This window comes from Emys orbicularis, chromosome 10, assembly GCF_028017835.1.
Source record: "Emys orbicularis isolate rEmyOrb1 chromosome 10, rEmyOrb1.hap1, whole genome shotgun sequence".
Classification (NCBI taxonomy): domain Eukaryota; kingdom Metazoa; phylum Chordata; order Testudines; family Emydidae; genus Emys; species Emys orbicularis.
Genome location: NC_088692.1, coordinates 2,468,044 through 2,483,594, shown reverse-complemented (window position 1 = coordinate 2,483,594; position 15,551 = coordinate 2,468,044). Strand labels below are relative to the sequence as shown.

The 15,551-nt window shown below is 45.7% G+C and overlaps 1 protein-coding gene across 2 annotated transcripts in view; it reads left to right on the top strand.

Moving 5' to 3' along the window:
- PRKCB (protein kinase C beta) overlaps positions 1-15,551 on the top strand; it is a 235,831-nt gene that overhangs the window by 209,025 nt on the left and 11,255 nt on the right. For both annotated transcript variants that reach the window (XM_065412808.1, XM_065412807.1), the window contains exon 16: positions 3,628-3,768. In XM_065412808.1, the coding sequence (XP_065268880.1) occupies positions 3,628-3,768 (141 nt within the window). The remainder of the gene's footprint in view (positions 1-3,627; positions 3,769-15,551) is intronic.

Below are 15,551 nucleotides of genomic sequence, written 5' to 3'. Positions count from 1 at the left end.
CATATAGCTCTTTGCATGTTGGCTGGATGTAATCCAAGCTAATGTTGCATGTGAAAATCAAATGGAGAGATGGAGAGAGACCGCAACTGAAGGAAACAAATTTGAGGAAGAGTTCTCAGTGGACATTTTAGAGTCTCCAATTGTTGTAGAGGAAATGCTTTTGTAATAACTTCCCATTGATTCATAGACTATTTCTCTCCCCGCTGTGATTCAACTGGCAGGATTTGACTTATCAACGAGGGTCTGATCCAGAGCCCTGTGAGGGAGATGGAAAGACTCCCGTTGACTTCACTTAGGGCAGGTCTACACTAACCCCCCAATTCGAACTAAGGTACGCAACTTCAGCTACGTTATTCACGTAGCTGAAGTTTGAAGTACCTTAGTTCGAACTTACCTCAGTCCAGATGCGGCAGGCAGGCTCCCCTGTCGACTCCGCGGTACTCCTCTCGCCAAGCAGGAGTACCGCAGTCGACGGCGAGCACTTCCGGGTTCGACTTATCGCGTCCAGACAAGACGCGATAAGTCGAATCCAGAAGTTCGATCGCTCGCCGTAGACCTACCCTAAGAGTTGGCTCAGCATTATAATGAATATAGGGAATGCCAGAGCAAAGATCTGAAACAGGGAGTCTCCCACTGTTTGGTACTAAATAGAGTGAAGGAGAGCCAAAAGAGAGCCACCCAACAGCCTCCATCTGGGACTTTTGACCACCAAGAACAGCCCCCTCCCTGCCATATGGGACAGGTGGTGTGGCCCGTCCTTGTACTTCTATGGCTCATTCACTCTGGTAGGGGAATAGGGGAATCCATATCAAACGTTAGACAAAAACGTGACTACATTTTTATATATAGGCTACTACTTACCCTATTCTTCTGAATGACCAGGGACATTTTTGCTTTTATTACATCAGCATAGTTTATTACAATGTAATTTTTTATTCTTCTTATTTATTAATTTTTACAATGACTCGAACACTTCAATCTCAAATAAGACAATATTATCCAAAACCATAATGAGCAAGTAAAACTGCTTCAGTTCCCCCGCCCTGAGTCCTATCATCAGGTTACCCTCCTTCTTCCAGATCCACCTCTCCCCCTTCCCAACCACAGCTGTCCTGTGCTCCTGGCAGCCACAGTTACAGCGGCTCTTCTCTGGCAGGAGGGGAGGGCGAGGGAGTGATGCTATACTGGATGGACACCAATATCACTTCTTAAGCTTGCTAATGGGATGCTTTGATCCTCGCCACTAGCAAATTAGCACATGTTGTCTGGAAGATGATTGATTCAGATCTCAGAAGCCAGGGCCCACTGCCTAACACTTTGCTGCTAGATGCTGGGATTTCTAGAGCTGATGTGGAAGCCATGAACATTACTTCGGTAGCTACTCAACCACTGGCACTGAAGGGGTTAACCTGGGCTGGTTTCCCAGCTGTCTGGGTAATTAATGCACTGCCACTGGCCACCAAGGGTGGTTGTTGGCTCCAACCTTTTTACTTCACTTCACATTTGTATTTCCGGTTTGTTTGTTTATTTATTTATTTATTGGGGGGAGGCTTTTCTTTGCCACTAGGTCTGCGTGGAACATTTTTTTTTTTTTTTTTTTAAGATCAGTCTCCCTGAGCAAGTTTATGTGCAATCATGGTTGACTTATGTCAAAACATTTGCAACTTCCAGAATTTGTGTGTGCCTATTTGGACACACAAGCTCTGTTACGTTGCTGGGATGGACTCTCTGCAGAGCGTGAAATTCACCCCTGACAGAGAGGCCAGGTCCAGGTTCCAGAATCACTTAAATCCTGCTTTCACCCCAACAGCATTGTGAGTTGTGTGCACACCTCTCAACCGCTCCTAGTTTTGAGGGCTGTCACTCATTTTAGTCCCAACGTTACCACGTTCCACACGTGTAAATAAAAAATGAGGAGACACCACATCAGAAATAGAGCCATGAATCAGAAGCTCTAGAAAGAGAGGCCTTGACACTAAAGGAAGCAGCTGTTTCCTGCGTGAGCGGTGTTGTGTGTCCCCTTTACTTTGGGCCTTTAAACATAAGACCTTAAGAACGGCCATACTGGGGCAAACCAAAGGTCAACCTAGCCCAGTATCCTGTCTTCCGACAGTGGCCAGTGCCAGGTGCCCCAGGGGAAATGAACAGAACAGGGAATCCTCAAGTGATCCATCCCCTGTTGTCCACTCCCAGCTTCTGGCAGTTTGGGCCTTTGTCACACCTTGCCTCCCAGATTTGGCCTGTAGCAGGTTGAGAACTGTTCTTTGTCTGACCTGCCCTGGAAATTGGCAGCGTGACCCAGAGAGAGAGAATTTGAATCTCTGTCCAAGGTAGGAGAAGGGGCAGTGGAGGTTTGTCAGCTGCTGAAGTGAACATTCTCCCCATGAAGTGAGGGGGAATTATGCATGTGTGTCATGGGGGGTGGAAGGCATAGGACTAGGCCTGTCTTCCTCCCATTTCCTGAGTGTTGGAGGAGGGATAGCTCAGTGGTTTGAGCATTGGCCTACTAAACCCAGGGTTGTGAGTTCAATCCTTGAGGGGGCCACTTAGGGATCTGGGGCAAAATCAGTACTTGGTCTTGCTAGTGAAGGCAGGGCGCTGGACTCAATGACAAGGTCCCTTCCAGTTCTAGGAGATAGGATATCTCCATTAATTTATTCCTTTGCCTTTTCCAAGCAGTTCCAAAGTTCATAGATTTGAAAGGCAGAAGAGTCCATTGTGATCATCTAGTCTGATCTCCACAGCTGGTCCCAGATTGCACCCTGTGGTTCCTGCACTGAGCCTACTAGTGTGAACAGCTGCATAAGTCACCGCTAGTGACAAGTGGGAAGTGTTGGTGTCCTTTTGCAAACCCAAGTCCCTGTGCTGTAGAACAAGATTTGCTGCAAACTGGTTGTGCTCTTGGAACTGGTTTGTTTTAACTGCCCTGCTTCTAATGAAGCAGTCCTTTGTTGCAGGAGTTATGTTCATATTCTCCCTGCTTGTCGACATTGTATAAACCTCTGGTATCTGCATCTTATCTCAGGACACAACCCAAACAATACCACCAGGATATTAATGTTTGCACAGCACCTCTGAATTCCCTTACTCTTCTCTGCTTTTCTTACTGGGTCTGTGAAAAGATTGGCTGACAATACATCCCGTTTTGACCAGGACAGTTCCTTTTTTAAACCCTGTCCCAGCCATCCTGACGTTTTTTGGCAAAAGTGGGCATTTGTCCCGTTTGTTCTTGGCCAACTTGATCAGTTGGCAAGAGCAATCGGGACAAATGCCCACTTTTGTAAAAAAAAGTGGGGTGTGGTGCGGAGGAATGTGGGGGAGGGATGAGCAGAGATGCCAGCTCCGTGCGGGGTGGGGGGGCAGGGCTCTGGGGGGGGGGCGGTGCTCATGAAAGAATTTAGAGGAGACTCTGGGAATCCTTGCTGTGTTTGTGGGCCCCGTTGTGGGGTTTTCTGTTGAGGGAGATGGTCTGACTCTAGGTGACCCAGTTTGTCCCTCTGTGCCTGGCAGACTGGGTCACGGTGTAATGGTGGCCTCAGCCTCCTCTTGCGCCCGTTCGATTGGTGGGATTTTCTGAAGCAGTTTGGCTTTTTGTCAATGAATGTTTCTTCTTTCTCTCTCTCTAAGCTAATGACCAAGCACCCTGGCAAACGCCTGGGATGTGGCCCTGAAGGGGAGCGGGACATCAAGGAGCATGCCTTCTTCCGATATATCGACTGGGAGAAACTCGAGCGCAAAGAGGTTCAACCTCCATTCAAGCCAAAGGCTGTAAGTTTGATTGTATTAAAGTCTCTCTCTCTCTCCCCCCCCCCTCCCACACACACTTTCTCTCACTCCCCGCGCGCTCATACACAAGCATATGTGCAGATGCTACTTTCCTTACCCACTCGATGAACATATCCCACTTACTTTATATATTTAGGAGATCCCACGCCCATAATGCTGGCACATGTCTAGCAACCATCCTAAGAGAATAAATCATTCTGCCTAGCGGGGCCCCTCATCTTAGGGTGACCAGATGTCCCGATTTTATAGGGACAGTCCCGATTTTGGGGGCTTTTTCTTATATAGGCTCCTATTCCCCCCACCCCCAGTCCCAATTTTTCACACTTGCTGTCTGGTCACCCTACCTCATCTTGTCTTCAGAGTACAGCGGTAGAAAGCCTGTGTGTGTTGGCTCAGGGATCTTATTGGATTGCAATACCTCTCAATTCGTTAGCACCGGGGTCACTCTCTCCTGTTGTTCTCCCTCTGAAGCTGAAAATGTCTTTCTAAACTGCCTCCTAACATCTAGCTCAGGAACATATGCTAAGTCTGAACTGGTAATGAAGCAGCAATTCACTCACTGGCTTGGACCCCAGGTAAAGCCCAGCAAGTCTGGAGCTTGAATTGTGTATGAGCATTAGCAGAAAGCCAGAGGAGAATCTGAGTTTCTTGCATTGTTTCTGTATTTCTTCCTGCTGGACTTCGCTAGCTGGGGTGCAGGTAATAGGTACTTCTGGGGGATGGGAGGAATGTGCAGCATATATTGCTAGATGTGGGCTCTAAACTCTGAGAGGTGGGTATGCCAATGGTCTGTAGACTATTTAGCTACCATGGGTAAGAGGAATCAGTACGTTGACAGCATGTGGCTGGCACTGAGAGGCAATTTGAGCAGCCAGTAATGCAGCGTTTCAGTCTGTATAACGCCTTGCTTGAGGCATAAGAGTCAGAAATCAGAGGAGAAAGGAGACATTTTGAATACCAAAATAGGGTTCTGTGCCTGATGTGAGGGGAAGGATGGCCCAATAGTTAGAGCGCTACCCCAGCTCTCGGGGGACCTGCCGTGGGGTTCCTGTAGGACCTCTCTGCCTCAGTTCTCCACCGTGCAACATGGGCCATAGCAATGCCCTGCCTCAAAAGAGTGCTGCGAAGATAAATACCTTAAAGATTGTGAGGGGCTCCGATACTACAGTGATGAGGACCATATCCGTACGAGAGAGAGATGGATCTCCTGCTCCTCTGTCCCTTTCTGCAACGACCATATGGCAATAATCGATCATGTGGTGTCGAGACGCTAATGGCATAACAGCCCTATTACAATCTACTTCCTGGAGTCTCCAGCTTTGTCCTTCGGTTGCTCACTTCTTTGTCTGTGTCTGTGTGTGTGTCTGTGTGTGAGTGTGTGTCCTGCTCCTCACTTGTCTGTCATTTCCTGGGTCAGAGACCTGCACTCTGCGTGATCCCAAAGGCCCAAAGTTAAAGCTGATTCGCAGGATTGGGGTTTTGTGTTTAGTAACCTCAGGTTGAGCTGGAAGGAAGCTCCATCTGGTCGCGAGTCCGTCCCCCTGCATTATGGCAGAAGTGATTCAATTATCCCTGACCCACTCCTGATAAATGTGCATCTGGGTCCGACTCTCTCAAGTAAAGGAGGATCCCAAAGTCCTTTGTTCCATCCCAGTTTCAAAAGCTTTCCCCATGTTTAGTCCCAATTTTCCTCACTGCAGCTTAAGGCCATGTTTATTTTTCTGTCCTCTGAGACGGAGGATCATAAATCTTTGCTCTATTAGTAACATCCCTGCAGTATCTGTATGCCGCTGTCCTAGCTCTTCTGAGTAGTTTTGCCCCATGTCCTGACCCTTCCCTCTCAGGTCTTATTGTCCGAACATTTTATTATTCTTGCTAATTATACTTTTACCTGTATCCTGATCTCATCACTGCTGCTTCCTCCACGGGGCTAGTTTCCTGTAATGAAATGCCCAGACTTGCTTTTCCCCTGACTTACTCTAAGAACTGGTTCCCTCCGAGGATACTCATTCGCTGTTAACAGCACATGGAATGCATGGAGCATGTGCCCGTAGGAGACGATTTAGCATTACATATCTGTGGTTAAACACCAATCTTCTCTAGCAGCCTCTTCCCTTTTAAAGCCCATTGCCTGACTGTTCAGAATGGAGAAATTGTCCAGCTGGTGGGCAAAGTTAGCGCCACCCCAGCTGCGTGATGGCTTCCCATTTGCCACACTCATTGCCTTATGCTGTGTTGCCAAGACTCCAGTTAGGGCACAGGAGTGGTCCCTGGGAAATTGGATTCTGTTCCTGACTCTGCCACAACCCCCGTGTGTCCAGGGGCACCTGTCTGCATCTGCAGAACTGGGATCATGATACTTCTGTTCCTCCTTGTGCTCATTCGTTCTGAGTCTCCCAGTCCCACCTGGATCCTGTGGACCCCACCAAGCCCCGGAAGGACTCTGGCTTTCCATCCTGTGCTCCAACATAATTATGTTTAAATTACTATTCTGTATTTACAAAGAACTCCAGCTGACTGAAGTCTTGTCTGGGAATGAAGAAACTCTGCTGTCCTAGGAAAAGGAACTCAGGCACATATGACCCAAGATCTGCTGCTGTGGGATTTGCACTCTGACCATATTCCCAGAGAAATAAATGTCCCATTCCCCACAACTACAAGCATATTGGACATTTTGAGGCTCAAGGGAGCGGGTGACACCTGGGTGAGGGTTATCCATTGCTGCCTTGTGCACCGTGGCTCAGAGGGGAGGAAGCTGTAGGTCATACACTGTGGGAAGAGATTTCCTTGCTGCTGTCACAGCCCTGGTAAAGCTTCCCCTGTTAGACCCTTGCCAGGCAGCTGTGTTTGGGTCCCATGCACTGGACCCATGTGCTTTTGAACTTCCCTTGGTCTGGCTAGGCTCTGGCACCATCTTTCTTTGGCCTCCATGGCACACTTCCTGAGCACAAACTCCATCTGCTCCCTTTCGCTGAACCTCACTGTCCAGCTGCCAGGACCTGTGCTGACCTCCCAAAACATCCCAGTAGCTCAGGCCCGCTCTTCCCCAGAGCTCCAACCGTGTGTTCACCCTTCACTTCTCCAAGAACGTGTGAGAGTTGAAGCACATAACATGCAGCCTAACAAGGGTTCCAAAACCTGCCTCTCTTTACACAGCACAAGAGCTATAAAGATCCAGACAAAACAATAAAACACTCGCACCCCCTTCCCTGCCTCAGTTTCCTCACCACTCTGGACTGTTCTTGGGGCTGAAGTGGGAGTCCCCTAGCGTGTCCAGGATCCTCCCCCTTCTCCTCCTGCACAGCCTTACTTTCTGCTTCTGCTTCTGCTCCTGTCTACCTCTCTCTTTAAAACAGCTGGGGGGAGTCCTCCTTTCATAAAGATGCAGTCCCCTTTGTCAGGTGCCTCTCCCCCAATCAGCCTTGTTGGGTGTTCAGAGTGCCCCACCAGCTCATTCTGTTGCATGATTACTGCCCACCTGGGTGAGCTGTTTTTCTAGTCTGGCTGCCTTCTTTGTCCAAGGGTGCTTCCATTTGAATAGAAGACTATCAAGGTTTAACAACCCTGCATTACTAGCCTTGTGTCAGCACCCCTTGGATGGAGGTAAAAAGACAGCAGAGAAGGCAGACTAGCCTCACAATCAAAATGGAGTTTGCAGTTTGATAGAGAGATGTACAAAGAATGAAATTATGAATTCTGTCATAATTTCAAACTGGAATTCCTAAGTTGTACATAGATTCCCCAAATCATCACAGCTGGTGAATCATTTGGGGTCAGTTGTAAAGCCAGACCCTGATTTGCATGCTCAGGACAGGAGATATTTGTGTGAATTATGTTAATGTTCAAAAATGAAAACCCATGTGGGGCTGCAAACTCGAGGAGAGGTGAGGATGATGCCATGCATTTTAATATGTGTCTGGAAGTTACACCATCTAGCACAGGGCTCAGGAAGCTCAGAGACTGACTTTCATTTGGCAATGATCCATTTTTCCTGAAATTTGTAACTGCTAGTTTTCCCCATCTGTGCTCATTTTCTAACCAGACCTGCTTCTTCCTCTCTCCTGCTGTTTACCAGTTCCTTCCTGAGCCAGATGTCCTGTTACTGTATCTGCCACATGTTGCATCTTCTTTGTTTGTTTGTTTGTTTGTTTTTAATGCAAAAAGTTGAATTCTGTCAAAAACGCTCTCTCAATGTGTTTGTTTTTAAAATGTTCAAATTGTGTCCTGCTGTAAATGTCTTATTTCTTTAAAATTCCCTTTGAACGTGGACCTTGGAATGGAGCATGGTAAGCTATTGTCTGTTGTTTCTCATCTAACAGCTTGCCGTAGGAAATATTTTAACATTTGATAGGAAAGGGAGATTAGTATTAAGGTAGGTTCAGTAGATTTTTGGATTAGTGAGGATTAAGATGACTCAGGTACCTGCTGATGGTTTATATTTCAACAGCCATGCATCTGTGTTGAAAAATACATATTCCTTTAATGCCATCTGCCAAAAGGAAATCAAAGGAAAGGAACACTTTTTTAAAAAATGGTGCTGTCTGGTTATCAAAATGCCCATTCACAGTCACAGGGATACAGAAAATCTGGGTTTAAAATATCCTTGGGGAAGGAAGAGTTTGTGATCACTTTTAAAAGTTCACCTGTAATCAGAGAATACCAGGGTTGGAAGGGACCTCAGGAGGTATCTAGTCCAACCCCCTGGTCAAAGCAGGACCAATCCCCAGACAGATTTTTGCCCCAGATCCCTGAATGGCCCCCTCAAGGATTGAACTCACAACCCTGGGTTTAGCAGGCCAATGCTCAAACCACTGAGCTATCTAAGGCTTTTAATGGCAGTAAGTTTGGTCTTGTGCAGAAAGGCGCGCGCAACGGCAGTATGTGCTAACATGGTCTTTTTCACTTCCACAGAAATCTTTTTTTTTTTATTATTTATTTCAGATTAGCCATTGAAATAATATAAAGACAATAAACTACATGGAACTTTTCTTGTCAGCCAAGGTTTTAAAATACAGACTGTAGATAAGTCTCCATATGGACACACGTGTGCACATGCGCAGAGAGCTTGTCTGCACTACAGAATGTTACCATGTTTGAACGTGTCAGCTGACACCAAGCTGATCACAATTCAGAGGTCAGCACAGAGCAGACCCCATTGAGTTCAGCGTCACGTCAGCTAATTTATTTGGTGACAGCTTTGCTCCAACACGGCAAAATGGTTTGCGCTGTACACAAGGCCACTGAGGCCGGAGCGGGCCAGGGCTCCAGTACAGATGCCAGTTAAGACGCTAATGGGAGTGAGCTGGCACTGGGCTGGGTCAGGCCCTCATCTGCTGTGTTTCAGCTCTGGTGTCATCTTTACCACACTGGATGGTCACCTGTCTATACATAACTCTTGCTGGGGACTAGCTTCACTAACCTCCACTTTTGCATAACACCCAAGAACTCCTTGCAGTGTCTTCCTAATGCTGTAGCAGCTCTGCAGACACAGCAGCTGGGTTCAAATGAAGCCTTGGTTTACTCTCCCCTCGTCTGGCTGCCCGGAATGGCCCCGCTTCACTTCTTGGGAAATTGTATAATTTTAAAACAAACCAACAAAAACGGACAGTTAATTATTCAGCCTGACTTGGGTCTGCTCTGTCCTTGGTGCTGAAAATACGTTCTTGAGCTCTTGTGGTTTGGTTCCTGCTTGGTGCTTGATTAACCTTTATCACAGTGACTGGAACAAGAGAGATCGGAGGCTGCAGCTTGTCTTTGGTAGGCAGAAAGTCAACGATTCTGACAAGGGGCTGTGCTTCGTTGCTCTTAGGTTTGGTCTCCGCATACCAATTCCCTGCCTGGTGGCGCTTACCCTGAGAAGTGTGTTTACACACTCGCTCTGCCTCTCATTGAGATAATTATTGTTTTTGGTGTCTAATTACTCCTTTACTTTACATAAAGCCTAGTGATTTGAAAAGTCTCCTCACTCTGAAAGCCTTGAAATCAAATGGCAGAGTACAGAAGTGCTGACAACAAGGAAGTCAGTGAGTTTTTTTTTAATCTTAATTTAATAATTATCTAATTGCATAAATTAGATCTTATTCGAATCATTTTGAGTTAATGAATATTGAAATACTATTTACAGAGCCAGCTACTTAGGAAATGAGTCAGTTATGCGCTCCTAGCTCATTTTTCTTGCTGTAACCTCTGTTGTAGTGAGGTGAGTCCAGGAGACCCTGTGAGCCATTTCCGAATCAGAGATGGTGAAGGGTTTAGGGGGCAGCTCCTATGTAGGCAAGCACATGTAACTGTGCAGTGTGACTATACGGTACCTGCGGGAGGTGTGCACTCTACAGCATGTTAAGGCTCAGTCAAATGGAGAAGAGTTTTCTAGCTGTATACAGCAGAAATCCCCAACTAGTCAATGTTTTAAAGTTAAATGTTTTTCCCCCCTAACAAAATGGACATGCAGTGAGGGTAAAACCATGAGCTCTTCTCTGTCCCCCTCAAGATCATTCTCTCTGACCTCATTTTAATTATTTGGTTTATATTTTCATTCTCTTCCGAAGAAACCTCTTTGGTTACAGAAGAGACTTAGCAGCCCTGATTCAGCAAAACATTTCAGCAAGTGCTTAAGGCCCATTGAAGTCAATGGGACTTAAGCATGTGCTTAAAATTAAGTATATGCTGTGCAGAACTGGGACCTATATTATTAACCAGTTTTTTTGCATACTGAAAATATTTACTCAGTTAGTATGCAGAAGTGTTCCCAGTGTATCCCTGCATATAGATTTTTTTGGGGGGTAAAATTGTCAAACGCACTTAAGACCCATTTTCAAAAGTGACTTAGGAGTCTTAGTCCTTCCATGGGCTCCTAACAGCCAGATTTTTAAAGGTATTTATACACCTAAACATTCAGACAGGCACCTAGTGGGAATTTCAAAAGTGCCTAACTCCCATGGGTGCCAGTCTCCATCTTCAGGCAATGAAATCTCTTTTGAAAATCTGACCGAGTCACTTTTGCAAATGAGATTTTGGCTTCTAGGTCACTTAGGGGCTTTTGAAAATGTCACTCTCTCTAGCCTTTGCCCCAGGTTGGAGGTGGCACATTTCAATCCTCTCTTCTCCTTTGAAAATCCCACCCTTAATTGGGCACTGGCCATTAGCAGTTTGTAACAGCCCCTCTTCACAGTAGGCAGAGATTTGAATGGTTTGTGTGATTGCTAGGGGTCCTTTAGGAAAAAGCAACCCTGCTCCCCCCAGAGACCTATCGTGCTCCTCTCTGAAGGCCAGGCAAGGGGGATGAAGGCCCACTTTGGTGAGCAAAGGATTAGCAGCACACCAGTGTACTCTGTAATTCTGCGTGACTGTCTCTCCCTCTCCTGGCTGTGAAAAGGGGACAAGGGGAGTGGAATCTGTTTCATCCAAACACTTCTTTATCAGTGCATAATTTCCACCCATCCTTGTGCTTAGTATAATTTTTAGAAGTTAAGTAGACAAAGCCATCAGTACAGCATCTTGGCAGCCCTAAATGCTGTCTCGTTCCCAAGCTGCTCATTTTTCTGCTAAGATGCTTTATAAGTGCAAAGCATGATTACAAAGCAATCAGCACTTTGTGCATTTCATGGTCATGGACAGTGCTTGTTTAAACTTCTCATGCTTACCCATAAACAGTTCTTTCTTTCCACCGCATGGACCAGGATAGCTAGGGAGATGCACTCCAAGTTGGGCTAATGGAAGCATGTGCAAGAACTTGGCCAGCTGAGGAGTCATCATCTTTTGCCTCTTCATGTGGACTGAATTGGGGGGAGGGTTGTTTTTTAACCCTGTTTTCTGTCTCACTGCCACAGTTGCAAAAAGGATTCTGAAGCAGAGACAGCTGTTAAACTAGGACTTGGAGTCTGGCCAAAAATTACCTGCCTGTTTTTATTTTCACTCTGTATAATTTGTGTCAATGTGTAGGTGATGGAATAAGGCAATATGTTATAAGGTGATGAAGTGCCCTCTTTTTAAACCTCTCCTCCTAGCATTCCAGAAAACCTTGCTAGAAGGAAAATACTTGAAAACTCTGGTCCCTTTTCACAGCACTCTGACTCCAGTGGAGCAGACCCAATGCTTTCAGCGGTAGTGCCCCCTGAACAAAATACTACTCAATGGGGCAGATCCACTGCTGTTGTAATAGGTCCTAGCTCCATTGAAATCAACCGTGCGCTGGCGATTTACACCAGCTGAGGGTCTGCCGCAGAGGGGATGAGTGTAGCAGAATCAGGCACACTGCCCATGGGAGACAAGGTGGGTGAGGTAATATCTTTTGTTGGGTCAGCTTCTGTTGGTGAGCGAGCAGCTTTTGAGCTGCACAGAGCCCTTCCTCAGATCCAGGAAAGGTACGTAGAGTGTCACAGCTAAATACAGATAGTTTAGCATAAGTAGTTAGCACCACAGTTGCCAACTTTCACGTGGAAAATAAGCACCCCAACTTTCACAATAAGCCAAAAATCCAACTACCAGTAATCCCATTTCAAAACAAGCCAGTCCCTAAGAACCCCAACACTCTGTGACTAGATCCCCCCGGCGTGCAATCTGGGCCTGTGGTGGGCCCGCTGTGCACCCCTGATTCTCTCACCCCCTTGCCCCTGCTTGCCGGGAGCCGATCAAAAAAAAAAAAGCAACAAACTACAAGCCAAACAAGCAACTAGCTAAAAGCCAAAAACTAGCCAACAAGCAACTCACAAGCCAATTAAGCCAAAAACAAGCCCAATTTCTGCGGGGGTTTTTGTGGGTTTGTCATGTCTGGTTCTCAGGGACCATTCTGGCCCATTAACACCCCTATAGTTCTAGGAGAAAAAGGGGCACTCGTGGGGTACAGATTGTTGTAATAAGCCATAAATCCAGTGTTTTTCTTAAGACTGTGATTTTTAGTGTCTAGCAAAGTTATGAATGTAAGCTCCCCGGCCCGTCTTCTGAATGCATGGTGCAGGTTTCCGTTGAAGATGAGGACTGATAGGTCAGATGCCGAGCGATTGCTTTGTGAAAAGTGGGAGTTAGGTTAATCTCCCCCATTCTGATTAGGTGCTCACAAGCTGTAACAATGAGAGTTTGAGGGTGTGTCCAACGCACCACCTGAGCTGAACTTCAGGAATAGGGGAAGATGTTTGTCATAACAGTGAAAATAGCCAGAGTCAGCGGTGTGGTTTTTCATGACATTCCCAGGATCAATGGGGAAATATTTTATTATGTCTTTGTTGTCTCTATTGGAAATCAAGCGAGATATTGGTAAAACAAAAAGGCTATCTTCTAAACTGACAGTTTTATTTCTGCAGCTGTCAATAAAAAGCCATTCTGCAGTGGCTATAAATATTAGACAGGATACTTTGAGGATTTGTGTAAAATAGATTCCCACTTTCTCAGTTCAGGATGGAGTGCTGCTTGTTTGTTCAGAGAGTACTAAACTGGGGTGGATTGCTTTCCCCAGGTGGCTTTTGTTAAATATAAAAATTACTATGGGATGTCTTCCTCCTCTTAAAGAGGAGCTCAGTTTTGGAAGCAGTAAAACTCGATGCTGATGTAAAGAGCATCTGTTACAGCCGACAGCAATGTGAATTCTTCTCCGTATCACTTATCCAATGGAATATGGCTATATCATCCTTCAAAAGAAAAACCTGTTAAAATGTTACTTGTCAATCTGTTTGGAAAGGAATTGGCCTGTTGTTCGCATTACCATGCACAGCTGCCTGCTGTATTAATTAGTGAAATGGCAGGATATGGTGCATAAGGGCTCTAAGGTACTGGGGGTTGGGATAGCTGGTTTGCTGATAAATGTCTCTGTAACCTTTAAAGAAAGAAGGAGCAATTGTCACATCTCATTCATACAAGGATGAAAGTTGAATTAGGATCCATGAAGAACAAGAACCCTGGAGGCATGGCTCTGATCTAAAATATGCAGCACAGCATCTCTTCAAGGTCATTTCAACAATCACTATCTTAACAGCACAACACGGATCCCTGGTTATAGCCCTCAACCTTTGCGTTTTGGATTGCATGCAGTTCACATTGGGTATTTTCCAACTCTCTTTTGGTTAGGGCATTTATTTTGCCATGACACAAACTCCATCCCTTTCCCCAAAAATTGTAGTTATGTGACTTTGACCTATTAGCCAGGCAATTTCCTTGCATTTTTACAAACTTCAGGAACAAAATCACCTATTCACAAATCTGGAAAATAAATTCATAGTGTCTGAACAACTTTTCAAATATCCGTACTGTAAAGGCCTTTCCGATATTATGGCAGGAGTCATGCCTTGTTGATGCAGGTTTCTGTAGCTAAACATTAAAATAATACTTTGTTTTCCTGTAGAACTTTTCATCCCAGGATCTGAAAGAACTTCACAAACATTAAAACTTTGCCCAATTAACCCTAAAGTAATTGATACTAAGTGTTTAAAAAACCATGCAGCACATCCCTTCAAAGCAAGTTCAGGCCTAGTGCCCCCAAATGTTTCAGATGAGCTACCGAACGTCTCTCCACCAAGAACTTGTGAAGCTAATGGCCAGTGACAGGTATATTTGCAAAGCTTTAAATATATATGGGAGTGGGTGGAATCTGCAAATGAGCTGCTTATTAGCAGGTAGCTCTTGCTATGCTGTATGTTACGATTCTGATAACCTTTTTCAGTTCCTTTCCCAATAGTTTGTTTTATCTTGTTGCTAAGGGGAAAAGCTAGTGACAACGTGGCCTAGAAAAGCCCATGTCTCCACATTCTCTTGAGCCTCCAGGGTTTGCGCAACTGGCAACTTCATTTTTGTGAATTTATTTTCTATTGTTGATGCTAATCTGATGGCTTTCAGGCAGCCAGCTAGCGGAAAGGAAAATATTTTCTCTGCTGACACCAGTGTGTCCAACATCTAAAATATCTTTTGTAAGAGTCCAGGTCTGGTGTTTCATTGCATGGCTTGGGATAGCTACCAGCTCTTGCCAAAGAAACTGGAAGTCTTGATGGCTATCGTTCAAATTTTATATTTTGTGGGTTGTCAGATCAGCATGGGACACTCAGGCTGTTTTGTCTTAATTTCTAGACATCTATGACCTCTCCAGCTGTCATGCCGAGTTAGGGAGGGCATGTGTCTTTAGGTTATCTTCTGCTCCCTGAATCATTTGGAAATAAGGAGCATCCTCTTAACAGCCCCCAGTAGTGCCACTAAGCTAAGGTGCCATCAGGGCTTTTGTTGCAACCTTCTCTTTCCAAAGTCTATAGCTTGGCCGCCTTTTAAAATTGTTCTGAGTCTTAGCAGAGGTGACAGGTTGGAAGCCGTTTTATTGAACCAACTTGGGAGATGATTTGATTGTGGAGGGAGGCCAAGAGAGCAAACAGAAGTTCAGTGTTTTCTGCTTCAGTAAAAGGCAGCCGCTTACCCTGCGAATGGAGGGTTCCCTTCTGGTGTTCTTGGCCCTTTGTTCCCGAAGATGCATTGCATCATGGGACCCGTAGAATCGATTTCTCTCTGCTGAAAGGAATTTGGGGAGGGAAGAGTGTGAGGACATCAGAACGGAGGCTGGGAATTGGTCTGTGGGGGCGGAGAAATTACCCAGTTTCTGTATAAAGAGCATCTAACCAGCCATCTGCCTATCACTCTGATTACTTGGTTCGTATATTTGTAACTCTTCCCCTCACTCAGTGTTTGTCCTAGACACTGCGCTTCTCAGTGTGGGCCTGCATTTCCCCTGTGCCATTTGAGGCACCCCCACAATATAAAGGATGAGAATCGCAGTGGACTAGTTCACACCAGAT